Source organism: Hypanus sabinus, chromosome 2, assembly GCF_030144855.1.
Source record: "Hypanus sabinus isolate sHypSab1 chromosome 2, sHypSab1.hap1, whole genome shotgun sequence".
NCBI lineage: Eukaryota > Metazoa > Chordata > Chondrichthyes > Myliobatiformes > Dasyatidae > Hypanus > Hypanus sabinus.
This window is the reverse complement of record NC_082707.1, coordinates 118,074,808-118,088,427: the sequence shown is the minus strand read 5'-3', so window position 1 is coordinate 118,088,427 and position 13,620 is coordinate 118,074,808. Positions and strand designations below refer to the sequence as shown.

The following is a 13,620-nucleotide window of genomic DNA, read 5'->3' as shown; positions in this document are numbered from 1 at the left end:
TGACTTACAGTTGCTCACCATAGGTTCTTAAAAGCTTTTCAATCCTCTGTCTTACCACTAGTTTTTGTGCTGTTGTATATTAGCTTTGACTTCCCTTGTCACCCATGATTGTACTATTTTGCCACTTGAGTATTTCTTTGTGTTTTGGAATACATCTATCCAGCACCTTCCTCTTTTTTCCCAGAAATTCACACCATTGCTGCCATGCTGTCAATCAGCAGATGATTCCACTGTGCAGCAATAATATCCCTGCAGCTCATTCCAATTTATTTCAGCCAGCTCCTCTCTCATACCACTGTACTCCCACCTTTACACCATTGAAATACTGCTATGTAAGACTTTACTTCCTCCCTATCAAATTTCAAATTGAACTAAATCATATTTTGATCACTGCCTCCGAAGGGTTCTTTTACCTTATGTTCCCTAATCATCTCTAGTTCATTACGTAACACCTAATCCAATACAGCTGATCCCCTGGCAGGCTCAATGATAAACTGCTCTAAAAAGCCATTTCATAGGAATTCAACAAACTCACTCTTATGAGATCCATTACCATCCAGATTTTCCCAATTGGCCTGCATGTTAAGATCACCTATATATATCATAAGTATCATAACGTTGCACTTTTGATATGCCTTTTCTATTTCCCATTGTAATCTGTGGTCCACATCCTAGCTGAGGCCTGTATATAACTGCCATCAGGATCCTTTTACCTTTGCAGTTTCTTAACTCAACCCACAAGGATTCAACATCTTCCGATACTATATTACATCTTTCTACTAATTTTATTCCATTTTTTAACAGCAGATCCATGCCAATCCCTCTGCCTACCTTCCTATCCCTCTGATACAACGTGTAATCTTGAACATTCAGCTCCCAACTACAACCATCCTTCAGCCATGACTTAGTAATGTCACAACATCATACCTGACAATCTGTAATAATGAAACAGGATCATCCACATTATTTCTTATAGGTCAACCTTATATAATCCGGCACCATTGGGACCTGAGGAGTGCTGGATTAGTGAAAATGCAGAATTACAGCAGGACCACATTAAGCAATAGCTAACTGCCTCATCTTACCTTTAAAATATCATGTAAATCAGTATGTTAGATAATAATGAAACAGAAATATTAAATGAGTAGCAAGTGAAATGTTAATAAAGTAATATACTGTACAGGCACAGATAAAATAAAGGTTACAGGTAAATGAACAGGAATTAACTTATACAGAATAGTTGAGCACTTCCGCTTCTGAAGTGAGACGTTTAATATACCTTCAGGCAAAGTTACATGTTTTCAAGTGTGAGGTTGTCAGGATCATCACCATCTTCATCGTGAAAAATGAGTGAAACCTCAGGAACTGGTGCTGAAACTGGCACAAAAGTTTCTTCAAAAACTGTTGATGATGGTGGCAGCACATCTGGGTGAGCAGAAGCAGAAATCGGCGAAGGCCAGGGATTCGGTGCTGGGCTCTTCCCTCTTCACTCGCTGTTACTGAGGGAATCCTCATTAGTTTCTTGTCCCCTGCCTGGTAATATGCTTAAATTCAGCGGGTCGCCATGCCTGATCTGAGGTCATAGGCAGAAGAGGCCGGGCAACACCAGAGGGCAGTGTGCGACTGCCGGCAGGCGGGCGAGAAGGCGGATCAACCCAGCGCATGCCAGCTCCCCCGCCATGGGCAGGTGCTAGGCGGCCGCGCCTCACGCAAATGATATTAATAAATGCAGGAAAACAAGCAGGAATTGCCTGTCTGTACTTACAAGAGTGCGCCAACACGTGAACAGATCTAGCGCAACCAAAACAATGCACAGCAGATTGGTACGTTGGCCTGGGAAATTTGCAATTACAGTTGTACGGAAAATTTGAAATCAGTGCCGGATTATAGAAGGAACAGGATTACAGGTAGTTGGATTAGTGAAGGTTGACCTGTACTCTGCGCATTGAGATGTAGTATTTTGAATACTGTATTTGCCACCCTTTTTGATTCTGCATCCCTAATTTACTGATACGCACCCTGCTGGCTGCAATGTTGTTCTATCATCTGATGCTAATAACCATCTCCTTTGGCTTGTTGACATTGAGAGGTTCTTTGCTTGGCACCAGGCCCTAAGATCTCCCACCTCCTCTCTGTAGGCCATCACTCAAAATTCAGGAACCATTTCTTCCCCTTCTGAACGGACATTGAACACTTTCTTTTTCTTTTTCAATCTTTTTATTGAGTTTCATATAAATATAAAAAAAACATAACATAATAATGAATAGGTTATGAATACAATAGATTTAAGATTACATTGATAATAGGATAATAATATCCTATTAAACATCAACAAAAAAAAGTACATTAATCAATCGAGTCTATATAATTATATATGAAAAAAAAACAAAAATAATCATCAAAAGAAAAAGAAAAAAAAAATTAAAGATGTGTGAAAGAAAATATATATATGAAACAAACACTAAACTAAAACTAACATGGGCAATAATAACAGTTTATAAGTATATGATAGTGTCAAAGAACTCCGGAACTCCATACCTGAACAAGAATAAACAGAGAGAAGGTCTGGGAAAGGCCAAATTAATTCACATGAAAATGTCGAATGAACGGTCCCCAAGTTTCTTCAAATTTAATTGACGAGTCAAAAATAGTGCTTCTAATTTTTTCCAAACTCAGATAAGAAATAGTTTGAAAAAGCCACTGAGACGTGGTAGGAGGGTTTACTTCTTTCCAATTTTGTAATATAGACCTTCTGGCCATTAATGTTACAAAAGCAATCATTCGTCTGATTGAAGGAGAAAACTGATTACCATCCTCATTTGGTATACCAAAGATTGCAGTAATAAAGTTAGGTTGTAAATCGATGTTCCAAATTGAGGAAATGGTAACGAATATGTCCTTCCAATAGTTATGTAAAGTGGGACATGACCAAAACATGTGGGTCAGTGAAGCCACTTCTGAATGACATCTGTCACATTGAGGGTTAATATGAGAATAAAATCGAGCAAGTTTATCTTTAGACATATAAGCTCTATGTACAATTTTAAATTGTATTAAAGCATGTTTAGCACATATAGAAGAAGAATTAACCATTTGTAAAAATTTTTCCCATTTATCTGTTGGTATATTGTATTGAAGTTCTTTTTCCCATTGTTGTTTAATTCTATCAGACATCTCTGGTTGTATCTTCATAATCATGTTGTAAATAAAAGCAACTAATCCCTTCTGACAAGGATTTAAGGTAAAAATCAAATCTGAGAAATCCGTTGAAGTTGAGTTGGGAAAAGATGGTAAAACTTTATGTAAAAAATTTCTGATTTGTAAATATCTGAAGAAATTAGATTTAGGTAACTTAAATTTATTGGAAAGTTGGTCAAAAGACATCAAAGTACCTTCAAAAAAAAGGTCACAAAAACATTTTATACCTTTCCTTTTCCATATACTAAAGGCTTGATCTGTCAAGGAAGGTTTAAAGAAAAAATTAAATAAAATAGGGCTATCAAGAACAAAGTTTTTCAGAGTAAAAAATTTCCGAAATTGAAACCAAATTCGTAATGTGTGTTTAATAACAGGATTAGATATCTGTTTATTGAATTTAACTAAATCAGCAGGAAGAGAAGAACCAAGAACAGAGAATAAAGAATATCCCTTTACCTCATTGCATTCCAAATTTACCCACTGCGGACACAATAATGAGTCCAAATCTAATTTCCAATACGTTAGGTTATGAATATTATTCGCCCAATAATAAAATCTAAAGTTAGGTAAAGCTAAACCACCATCTTTTTTAGATTTTTGTAATTGCCTTTTACTTAACCTGGGGTTTTTATTTTGCCACACAAATGAGGAAATTTTTGAATCAATGTTGTCAAAAAAGGATTTAGGAATAAAAATTGGTAAGGCTTGAAATAAATATAAAAATTTCGGTAAAATCATCATTTTAATAGCATTAATCCGACCAACTAATGATAGGAATAAGGGAGACCATCTTGTAGTAAGATGTTGTATTTGAAGAAGCATAGGTAAAAAATTCAGTCTAAATAAATCTTTATATTTCTTGGTAATTTTTATACCTAAATAGATAAAATTATCAGTAACAACTTTAAATGGAATCCTGTCATTCAATAAAGTTTGCGCGTTTAAAGGGAATAATTCACTCTTATCTAAGTTTAATTTATAACCAGAAAAGCTACCAAATTGAGCCAACAAGGATAAAATAGTGGGAATAGATCTATCAAGATCAGAAATATATAACAGCAAATCATCAGCATAAAGTGATAATTTATATGATTTCTCATTACGGGTAATACCAAAAATATTAGGAGATTCACGAATAGCAATGGCTAAAGGTTCTAATGCAATATTAAATAATAAAGGACTTAAAGGACAACCTTGTCTCGTACCACGAGATAATTGAAAAAAGGAGGATCTATAATTATTTGTAAGAACAGAAGCAACAGGTTTATAGTATATTAGTTTAATCCATGATATAAAATTAGGACTAAAATTAAAATTTCTCAATGCATTAAATAAGTATGTCCATTCAACTCTATCAAAGGCTTTTTCAGCATCTAATGAGATAACACATTCTGGGACTGTGGGTGATGAAGTATGAATTATATTAATCAATTTTCTAACATTAAAAAAAGAATACTGATTCTTAATGAAACCAGTTTGATCTTCTGAAATAATCTGTGGTAGTACCTTTTCTAATCTAGTGGCTAAAATTTTTGTAAGAATCTTAGAATCTACATTTAATAATGATATAGGGCGTTAAGATGTACATAAAGTAGGATCTTTATCTTTTTTAAGAATTAGAGAGATAGTAGCTTCATAAAAAGATTGAGGTAATCTCTTCTTAGCAAATGCATCGTTAAAGATTTCACATAACCAAGGGGAAAGCAAAGAAGAAAAAGTTTTGAAAAATTCTACAATATAACCATCAGGGCCAGGAGCTTTCCCTGAATTCATTGATGAGATAGCCTCACCTATTTCGGCCATAGAGATAGGAGCATCAAACAAGCTACGATCTTCACCAATCAGTTTAGGAATATTCAAATTGTTAAAAAAATTATCCATCATGGACAGGTCACCATCAAATTCTGATTGATATAAAGATTTATAAAAATCTTGAAAAGTATTATTGATTTCTTTATGATCAGTAGTTAAATTACCGTCTTGTTTACAAATTTTAATAATTTGTCGCTTGGTCGAAATAGCTTTTAATTGATTAGCTAACAGTTTACCAGTTTGATCACTGTGAATATAGAATTGAGCTCTGGTCCTAATTAATTGATTTTCAATTGAAGAAGATAATAATAAGCTATGTTCCATTTGAAGCTCAATTCTCTTCTTATTAAGTTCTATGGTAGGAGTCACGGAATAAATCTTATCAATTTCCTTAATTTTATCCACTAATAAAGCAATATCTAAATATCTTTGTTTCCTTTTACCAGCGGAATACGAAATAATTTGTCCACGGATAAAAGCCTTGAAAGAGTCCCAAAGTATTCCTCTGTCAATTTCTTCAGTATAGTTTGTTGAGAAAAACAAATCGATTTGCTGTTTTATATAGGTGACAAATTCTGGGTCTTGAAGCAGAGTAGGACATTGAACACTACCTCATTACTTTTTTTCCTATTTTTTGCACAACTTATTTAACTATTATTTGTGTATATTTACTGTAATTCAGTTTTTTTCTATTATATATTGCATTGTACTGCTGCTGTAAAGATTACAAATTTCATAGCATATGGATATTAAACCTGATTCTGATGTTAATGAAATCCATTTGTCATTTTTCTTCCCTGAAGGTTGACCCTTCGGCAAAGCCATGTAAAAATGTGGTTCTGTATCAGACCATGATGGAACTTCTGAAAGCACAAGCTGCATCAGTTCAAGCTGTCAGAGATTCTGAACACGAGGTAGTGTGTGAACTACTTTTTATTTATTTATTTTTACTTATTGAGATACAGCATGGAATAGGCTCTTCCGGCACTTCAAACCAGGCTGCCCAGCATCCCCCTGATTTAATCTTAGCCTAATCATGGAACAATTTACAATGACTAATTAACCTACTACCCCTTATATTTTTTGACTGTGCGAGGAAGCTGGAGAACCCAGAAGAAACCAATACAATCATGGGGAAAAAGTACAAACCACTATATCACCATGTTGCCCTTGTCATTGCTCAGTGATCCAAACAATTGATTTATCTCACAGTCTGAGAAAAAAAACACAAATAGACATTCATATCCACAGCGACGATGAAAGGCATTAGAAGTATATTGTTACATAGCTGAATGTGTACACTTTGGGGGCAGCAAAGAGGCACAGTTAGTAGAGCTGCTGTCTCACAGTACCAGAGACCCGGTTTCAATGCTGACCTCAGGTGATGCCTGTGTAGAATTTCCATGTTCTCCCTGTGTCCAAATAGGTTTCCTCTGGAGGTTCTGATGTGTAGTTTGGTAGGTAATTGGTCATTGTAAGTTGCTGCTGGTTTGTAGGTAGGTGCTAGAATCTGGAGGACTTTGATGGGAAGGTGGGGAGAATAAAAAAAGCGTAGTAATAGAGGTTTAGTATAAAATAGGTGATTGGTGGTCGGTGTGAACTTGATGGGCTGAAAGGCTTGTTTACAACCTGTATCTCTCTCTCTCTAACATTACACAAATAACAAATGTGATTAAGAGGGTTAATGTATTTTGGTGCAGTTACTGGAGAGAGAACTATTTGCCAGGACTATGATTCAGAGGATCTTTCATCTACCAAGCAATGTTCTGTAAGAAGTCTCTGTACATCTTCCCTGTGGAATGTGTGGATTTTCCCTGGGTGCTCTGATTTCCTCCCACAATCCAAAGACGTACCAGGTAGGGTAATTGGTCATTGTAAATTGTCCCATGAATAGATTGGGGTTAATTGGGCTGGCACTGCTCGAAGGGCTGGGAGAGCCTACTTTGTGCTATATTCCTAAATAAATAAATTACATCATGGCTGATTTATTATCCCTCTCAACCCCATTCTCCTGCCTATTAACCTCTGCTTTAAATATGCTCAGTGATTTGGACTCTACAGCCGTCTGTGGCAATGAATTCCACAGATTCACCATCCTTTGGCTATAGAAATTTCTCCTTGTGTTTGTTCTAAAGGTAAGAGCTTCTATTCTGAGGTTGTGTCCTCTGTCTTAGATTCCCCCACTGTAGGAGACATCCTCTCCACATCCACTCTATCAGTAGTTGATGTCTTGTCGGCAGTAAGAGATGAAAAGATCCAGAAGACGTGTGCGGAGTTTCCAAGAAGAGGAGGAGGGTTGAAGATGAGAGAAGAGATCTACGGTGTGGGATGGGGCATCCTTGCCAAAGAAGGCTTGGAGATGGAGCAAGTGGAAGGGAAGTTCAGTGTCATGGTGTGCGTGAAACTCACTAAGGTGCAGGAGGACAAAGGTAAGGCCCTTGCTGAGGACGGAATGTTCTGCCTCAGAGAGGGGAAGGTCAGAGGGGATGGTGAAGACATGCAGAGATTAGAATGGGGTAGAGATGGTTGGAGGAGTCAGAGGGAAGGGAAGGTTGGGATGTTCAGGGAAATGGGTAGGAAGAAGATAGGGACTCAGAGGAATAAAGAAGGGATAAGGGGTAGGGGTGAGCCTGAGGGACCCAGGGTTGGTGGGGAATAGTGGTGGGAGAAGAGGAGCCAGTGGATTCAATGGTAGTGAGAAAGGTCTTGGCCAGACAATGGAGGCTACAAAACTTGAGGCCACAGTTGGAGTAGGAGATGGTGGTATCTGCGGTCTTGAAGCAGCTAGGCCATCGAAACCAGAGTTGGAGCAGCTGTAGCCATAGACTGGAGGTGTCCAGGAGTGTTGTTGTACAGTTTTGGTCACCCTGCTATAGGAAAGACACCATTAACCAAGAAAGAGTGCAGAGGAGATTTACAAGGATGTTGCCAGGACTTGACAGAATGAGTGTTGGAGAGAAGATGAGCAGGCTGGGATTTTAATCATTGGAAAGCAAGAAAGATGATGTTATAGAGGTGTATAAATGTATCACAAGGGACATTTATAAGGTCAATACATACAGTATTGTTTCCCAAAGTTGGGGAATCATGAACTAGGGGACATAAATTTAGAGTGATAGAGGGGAGAATTAATATGAACTTGAGGGACAATTTCTTCATCCAAGGGTGGTCCATACGTAGAACGAGCTGCCAGAAAAAATGACAGAGGCAGGTACATTGGCAACATTTATAACACACATAGACAGGCACATGAATCAGAAAAGTTTAGAGGGATAGGGTCAAATGCAGACAAATGGGACTAGCTTAGATGAGAATCTTGTTCAGCATGCACCAGTGGGGACAATTAGCTCCTTGCCATGCTCTATGACTCCACTAAAACTCCTGAATCCATCTCTGTGTATATGAAATGTGACAATCACTTGTCTGAATTAGAATTCCTATGTAATGGAAATACTGTAAAGTAATTTGGCTAGATTAATGGACTCTAGATAAGAATTATATCTAAATCAAACAAATGTTACACAAATCTTTCAATTTCAATTTCAAGTTTAATTGTCATTCAACCAGAAATCTATACCTCTGAATACGGCCAAACAAATAGCATTACTTCCTTTTGGAAGTAATTGGAATTCATTAAGTGCTGGCCATATTCAGTAACTGACAAAGAAAAAAACATACTCATTGCTTTCTGATCCTCTTATATTACATTTTACCAGTTTAGTAATGGATTATTTAATGCATCAGGAGAAGTCCTCAAGAAACTTATTTATTAGACAACAGTAGCACTTTTGATAAATGATCAGAAGGTTTTGTTCAATCCCCTGATGTTCGATGATAGAATCTTTGATTTTTATTTCTCAATAATTCTTTTGAAAATTTGACGGCAACAGAAACATCAGTAACCAATGTAGAGTCATCACCTTTGATGTAAACTGCTCAAGGTCATACAGTGGATGATAAAAGTAAATAAAATGGATTAGTGTTTTTAAGATAAATATTATCATCATTAAATCTTCCACTTTCACCTTTATTATGTTCGTATTTTCTGCCTCTACCTCAATCTGTCAACTACTAAAACATTTTTTAGCAATTCTAAGCATCTATTTTAAACCACTGGGCAGACAAATCCATGATATGAGCCGAACTGGCTTCTGCTAAGTATTAGGAAGATCAAATGGTTTGGTTCTCACATTCCCCATTCGCTGGCCATTGACTCTCTGCCCTTTCTGACTACCATAAGAGACTAAACTGGATAGTTTGCATAATTGGCATCTTTTCTTGCAAAATTGACTACAGTTTGGAAGAGCTTCATTAGCACTAAGACATCCTGACAATTTTTTGACCCTGAGTGGAAGCTCTGAGCTCATGTCCTCTTGACCTTTGAGATTTCCCACCTCTAATCCACCTGTTTCTGCCCTGTTTAACATGATTACCCACTGAAACTCCTATCCTTGATTTTGTTATCTTGGTCTTGACTATTCCAGTACATCTATACTGGCTTTTTACTCCCTTTAGACAAAATCAACATTTATACCAGCTCTTTTACTCATCACTTTTGTACTTGTAACTTATCTTGTCTCCCATTCCAACAAACATAAGTGTAAAATTCCCTTCCATATGTTTAAATTCCTCAATGGCCTTCTTGAACTAGTTTGTACCTTTTCCAGTCCTTGTAGTCCTCCAAGATCTCAGCTCTCCTCCAAAACTGACCCCTCAGGTTATTAATTTCTATTGCTCCACCTTTGTGTCTTTTGTCAGATTGTGCTTAATAATGGCCTTCTGAAATATATTGGAATGTTTTACTGAGATAAAGATGTCATACAAACATCAGTTGTTTTGTTATTTATATTCCCGAAGACATGCAGAAAAAAATGCATACGAGTTATCATTCTGATCTAATTTCCATGTTATAAACAATAGGCTGACAACATTCTGGTACCAATGTGATTGCCAAAGATTGCAGTGGTAGAATCATTACCACAATCTGGGGACAGTATTGTAGTGAAGCAGTTAGCAAATTGTTTTACAACACCTACGACCCGGGTTCAATTCCCACGACTGTCTGTAAGAAGTTTGTTTGTTCTCCCCATGACTGCATGGGTTTCCTCTGGGTGTTCTGGGTTCCTCCCACATTCCAAAGGTGTACCGATCAGAAGGTTAATTGTTCACTTAGGTGTAATCAGTCAGTGTGGCTCATTGGATATGTTATCATGCTGTATCTCTAAGAACATTCTCTGGGCACTCCAAACACTTTTTAACTGACAAGAATTTATTTTTCTTTCCTTGCTTTGGAGATTCCATGTCTGTTTGGTGCTGTGTAGGAAGATGCTGCTTAGACAATACTGTGACTACCTTTCTTTCTTATGCAGCAGTAAATTTACCTCTTGCCATTTTATAGGGCCCAGTGTTATCTTGGACATTGGGATGGATATTTTGGCTTGTCTTCAAAAAGGTGCCATGTGACGTTAATTTCAGATTTACAAATATTTCTAAATGTAATCTTGGGACACATGGGTGAGAACACAGCACAGCAGGAAGGACAAACAAGGTCTAGGTTAAAACTTATTATCCAAAAGATGATGTGTGCTCCATCATCCATCTTCTGGAGTAGCATTTGAAGTCACAATTTGTTAACTTAGTTGTGAGAGTGAGACTGACCTACTTCTGATTACTCGATGTACAGCATTAGGAAAACTCAGTCTGCAAACTCAGTCACTTAAAGCACCTAGGCATTACATCAAACTATGCACATTTCAGATTGAATGCAGATCAAGAACTAATTTATGAATTAAAAGAAACAATGCATATCAAATCTGAATCAGATTTAATATCTCTGCAAATGTTGTGACATTTGTTAACTTTGCGGCAGTGATGCAATGAAATACATGAAAAGTAAATATATAGAGAAAAACTGAGTTACTTTAAGTATACATATGAATTTAAATAGTTAAGTTAAAATAAGTAGTGCAAATTACAGAAATAAAAAAAGTAGTGAGGTAGTGTTCACGGGTTCAATATCCATTTAGAAATTGCATAGCAGAGGGGAAGAAGCTGTTCCAGAATCGCTGAGTGTGTGCATCTGTACCTCCTCAATCGCTGAGTGTGTGTTTCTGTATCTCCTTCCTGACACTAACAATGTGAAGACGGCATGTCCTGGGTGGTGGAGATTCTTAATGATGGACGCCGCCTTCCTAAGACACCACTCCTTGAAGATACCTTGGATACTGGGGAGGCTGGTACCCATGATAGAGATGACTGATTTTACAAGTTTCTGCAACTTATTTCAATTTTGTGCAATAGGCCCCTCCCCCATACAGACAATGATATAGCCAGTCAGAATGCTCCCCACAGTACATTTCTAGAATTTTTCGAGTGTTTTGGTTGGCAAATCAAATCCCCTCAAACCTCAACACACACAAAATGCTGGTGGAACACAGCAGGCCAGGCAGCATCTAGAGGGAGAAGCGCTGTCAACGTTTCGGGCCGAGACCCTTCGTCAGGACTAACTGAAAGGGAAGATAGTAAGAAATTTGAAAGTAGTGAGGGGAGGGGGAAATACGAAGTGATAGGAGAAGACCAGAGGGGGTGGGATGAAGCTAAGAGCTGGAAAGGTGATTGGCGAAAGTGATACAGAGCTGGAGAAGGGAAAGGATCATGGGATGGGAGGCCTCAGCAGAAAGAAAGTGGTGGGGGGGGGGAACACCAGAGGGAGATGGAGAACAGGCAAACAACTAAATATGTCAGGGATGGAGTAAGAAGGGGAGGAGGGGCATTAACGGAAGTTAGAGAAGTCAATGTTCATGCCATCAGGTTGGAGGCTACCCAGCTCCAACTTGTTAATGGAACAATTGCTACACCTGCCCTTACACTTCCTCCCTCACCACCATTCAGAGCCCCAGACAGTCCTTCCAGGTGAGGCGACACTTCACCTGTGAGTCAACTGGTGTGGTATACTGTGCCCAGTGCTCCCGGTGTGGCCTTTTATATATTGGTGAGACCCAACGCAGACTGGGAGACCATTTCACTGAACACCTACGCTCGGCCCGCCAGAAAAAGCAGGACCTCCCAGTGGCCACACATTTTAATTCCACGTCCCATTCCCATTCTGATATGTCTATCCATGGCCTCCTCTATTGTCAAAATTAATCTAAACTCAGGTTGAAGGAACAACACCTTATATACTGGCTGGGTAGCCTCCAACCTGATGGCATGAACATTGACTTCTGTAACTTCCGTTAATGCCCCTCCTCCCCTTCTTACCCCATCCCTGACATATTTAGTTGTTTGCTTGTTCTCCATCTCCCTCTGGTGTCCCCCCCCCCCCCCTTTCTTTCTCCTGAGGCCTCCCGTCCCATGATCCTTTCCCTTCTCCAGCTCTGTATCACTTTCGCCAATCACCTTTCCAGCTCTTGGCTTTATCCCACCCCCTCCGGTCTTCTCCTATCATTTCGCATTTCCCCCTCCCCCCACTATGTTCAAATCTCTTACTGTCTTCCCCTTCGGTTAGTCCTGACAAAGGGTCTCAGCCCAAAACGTCGACTGCGCTTCTCCCTATAGATGCTGCCTGGCCTGCTGTGTTCCACCAGCATTTTGTGTGTGTTGTTGTTTGAATTTCCAGCATCTGCAGATTTCCTCGTGTGTGTCCCCTCAAACCTCAAATGAAATATAGTCGCTGTCTTGCCTTCTTTCTAGCTGCGTCAATATGTTGTATCCAGGTTAGGTCCTCAGAGATATTGACACCCAGGAACTTGACATTGCTCACTTTCTCCACTTCTGATCTCCCTAAAAGGATTGGTTCGTGTTCCCTCTTTGTAATTCTTAGTAGTTCCTAATTTGTTGAAGTAGTGAAATATTTTTATTTTCATTCCCAGCTGTTCCTAGTATCTCCAAGGCTGAATACTTGAAACTGCAGTGAGCAAAATAGTTCTGAATTGCCTTACTGTTTATAACTTCAGTGACAAAAATCAGTTCTTTTTGAATACGAGCACACAAGTGATGGTATTTGAAACTGTTCACTCTAAGCACGATGCAGTGTCTAACGGCCACAGATGTGCACATGACTGACACTAGTTAGAAAATGTTCAGCAACAGTCGCTTACCCCACTTAAGTGGCATTGGGTCTCAAATAAACGAAGGGATTGCAGAATTTTTTTTATTTGATTTTGTTCTTTAAGAGTTGTTGCAAATAAGTGGTTGCCCCAATTAACCAATGGACCAGTTAACTGGAATCTCTGTATTTATTAAACTTAAAGAGCATGCAGTTGACAGGTAACATTGTGGTTATTACTTTATTTAAGGTACGTGAAATTTTGAAGGACAGAGCAGCAGAACGTAAGGCAAATGAACTATCTATCTCAGTGTATGACACAGAAAGAAATGAGAAAGCTAAAGAATACAGGCGAAATCAGGTGAGTGTGGTGAAAACTTGAAGAAATTTGCTGCTCAGAAAATCCATGCATCTCTCAGTATTCTGTAGCCTACATGTTTCATGTTCTCTGGAAAGAGAAATATTTCAGGAAGATGAAAACTCTCTGATTTGAAACATTGACTTTTTTTCCTTCAGATATGGTCTGAATAGCTGAGTATTTCGAGCACTTTCTGTTTTTGTTT

At 38.3% G+C, this 13,620-nt stretch overlaps 1 protein-coding gene across 3 annotated transcripts in view; it reads left to right on the top strand.

Moving 5' to 3' along the window:
• The window catches only part of ccdc135 (coiled-coil domain containing 135), a 107,448-nt gene that overhangs the window by 72,157 nt on the left and 21,671 nt on the right, over positions 1-13,620 (top strand). For all 3 annotated transcript variants that reach the window (XM_059953180.1, XM_059953185.1, XM_059953193.1), the window contains 2 exons: positions 5,814-5,924; positions 13,308-13,418. In XM_059953180.1, coding sequence (XP_059809163.1) covers positions 5,814-5,924; positions 13,308-13,418 — 222 coding nt within the window. The remainder of the gene's footprint in view (positions 1-5,813; positions 5,925-13,307; positions 13,419-13,620) is intronic.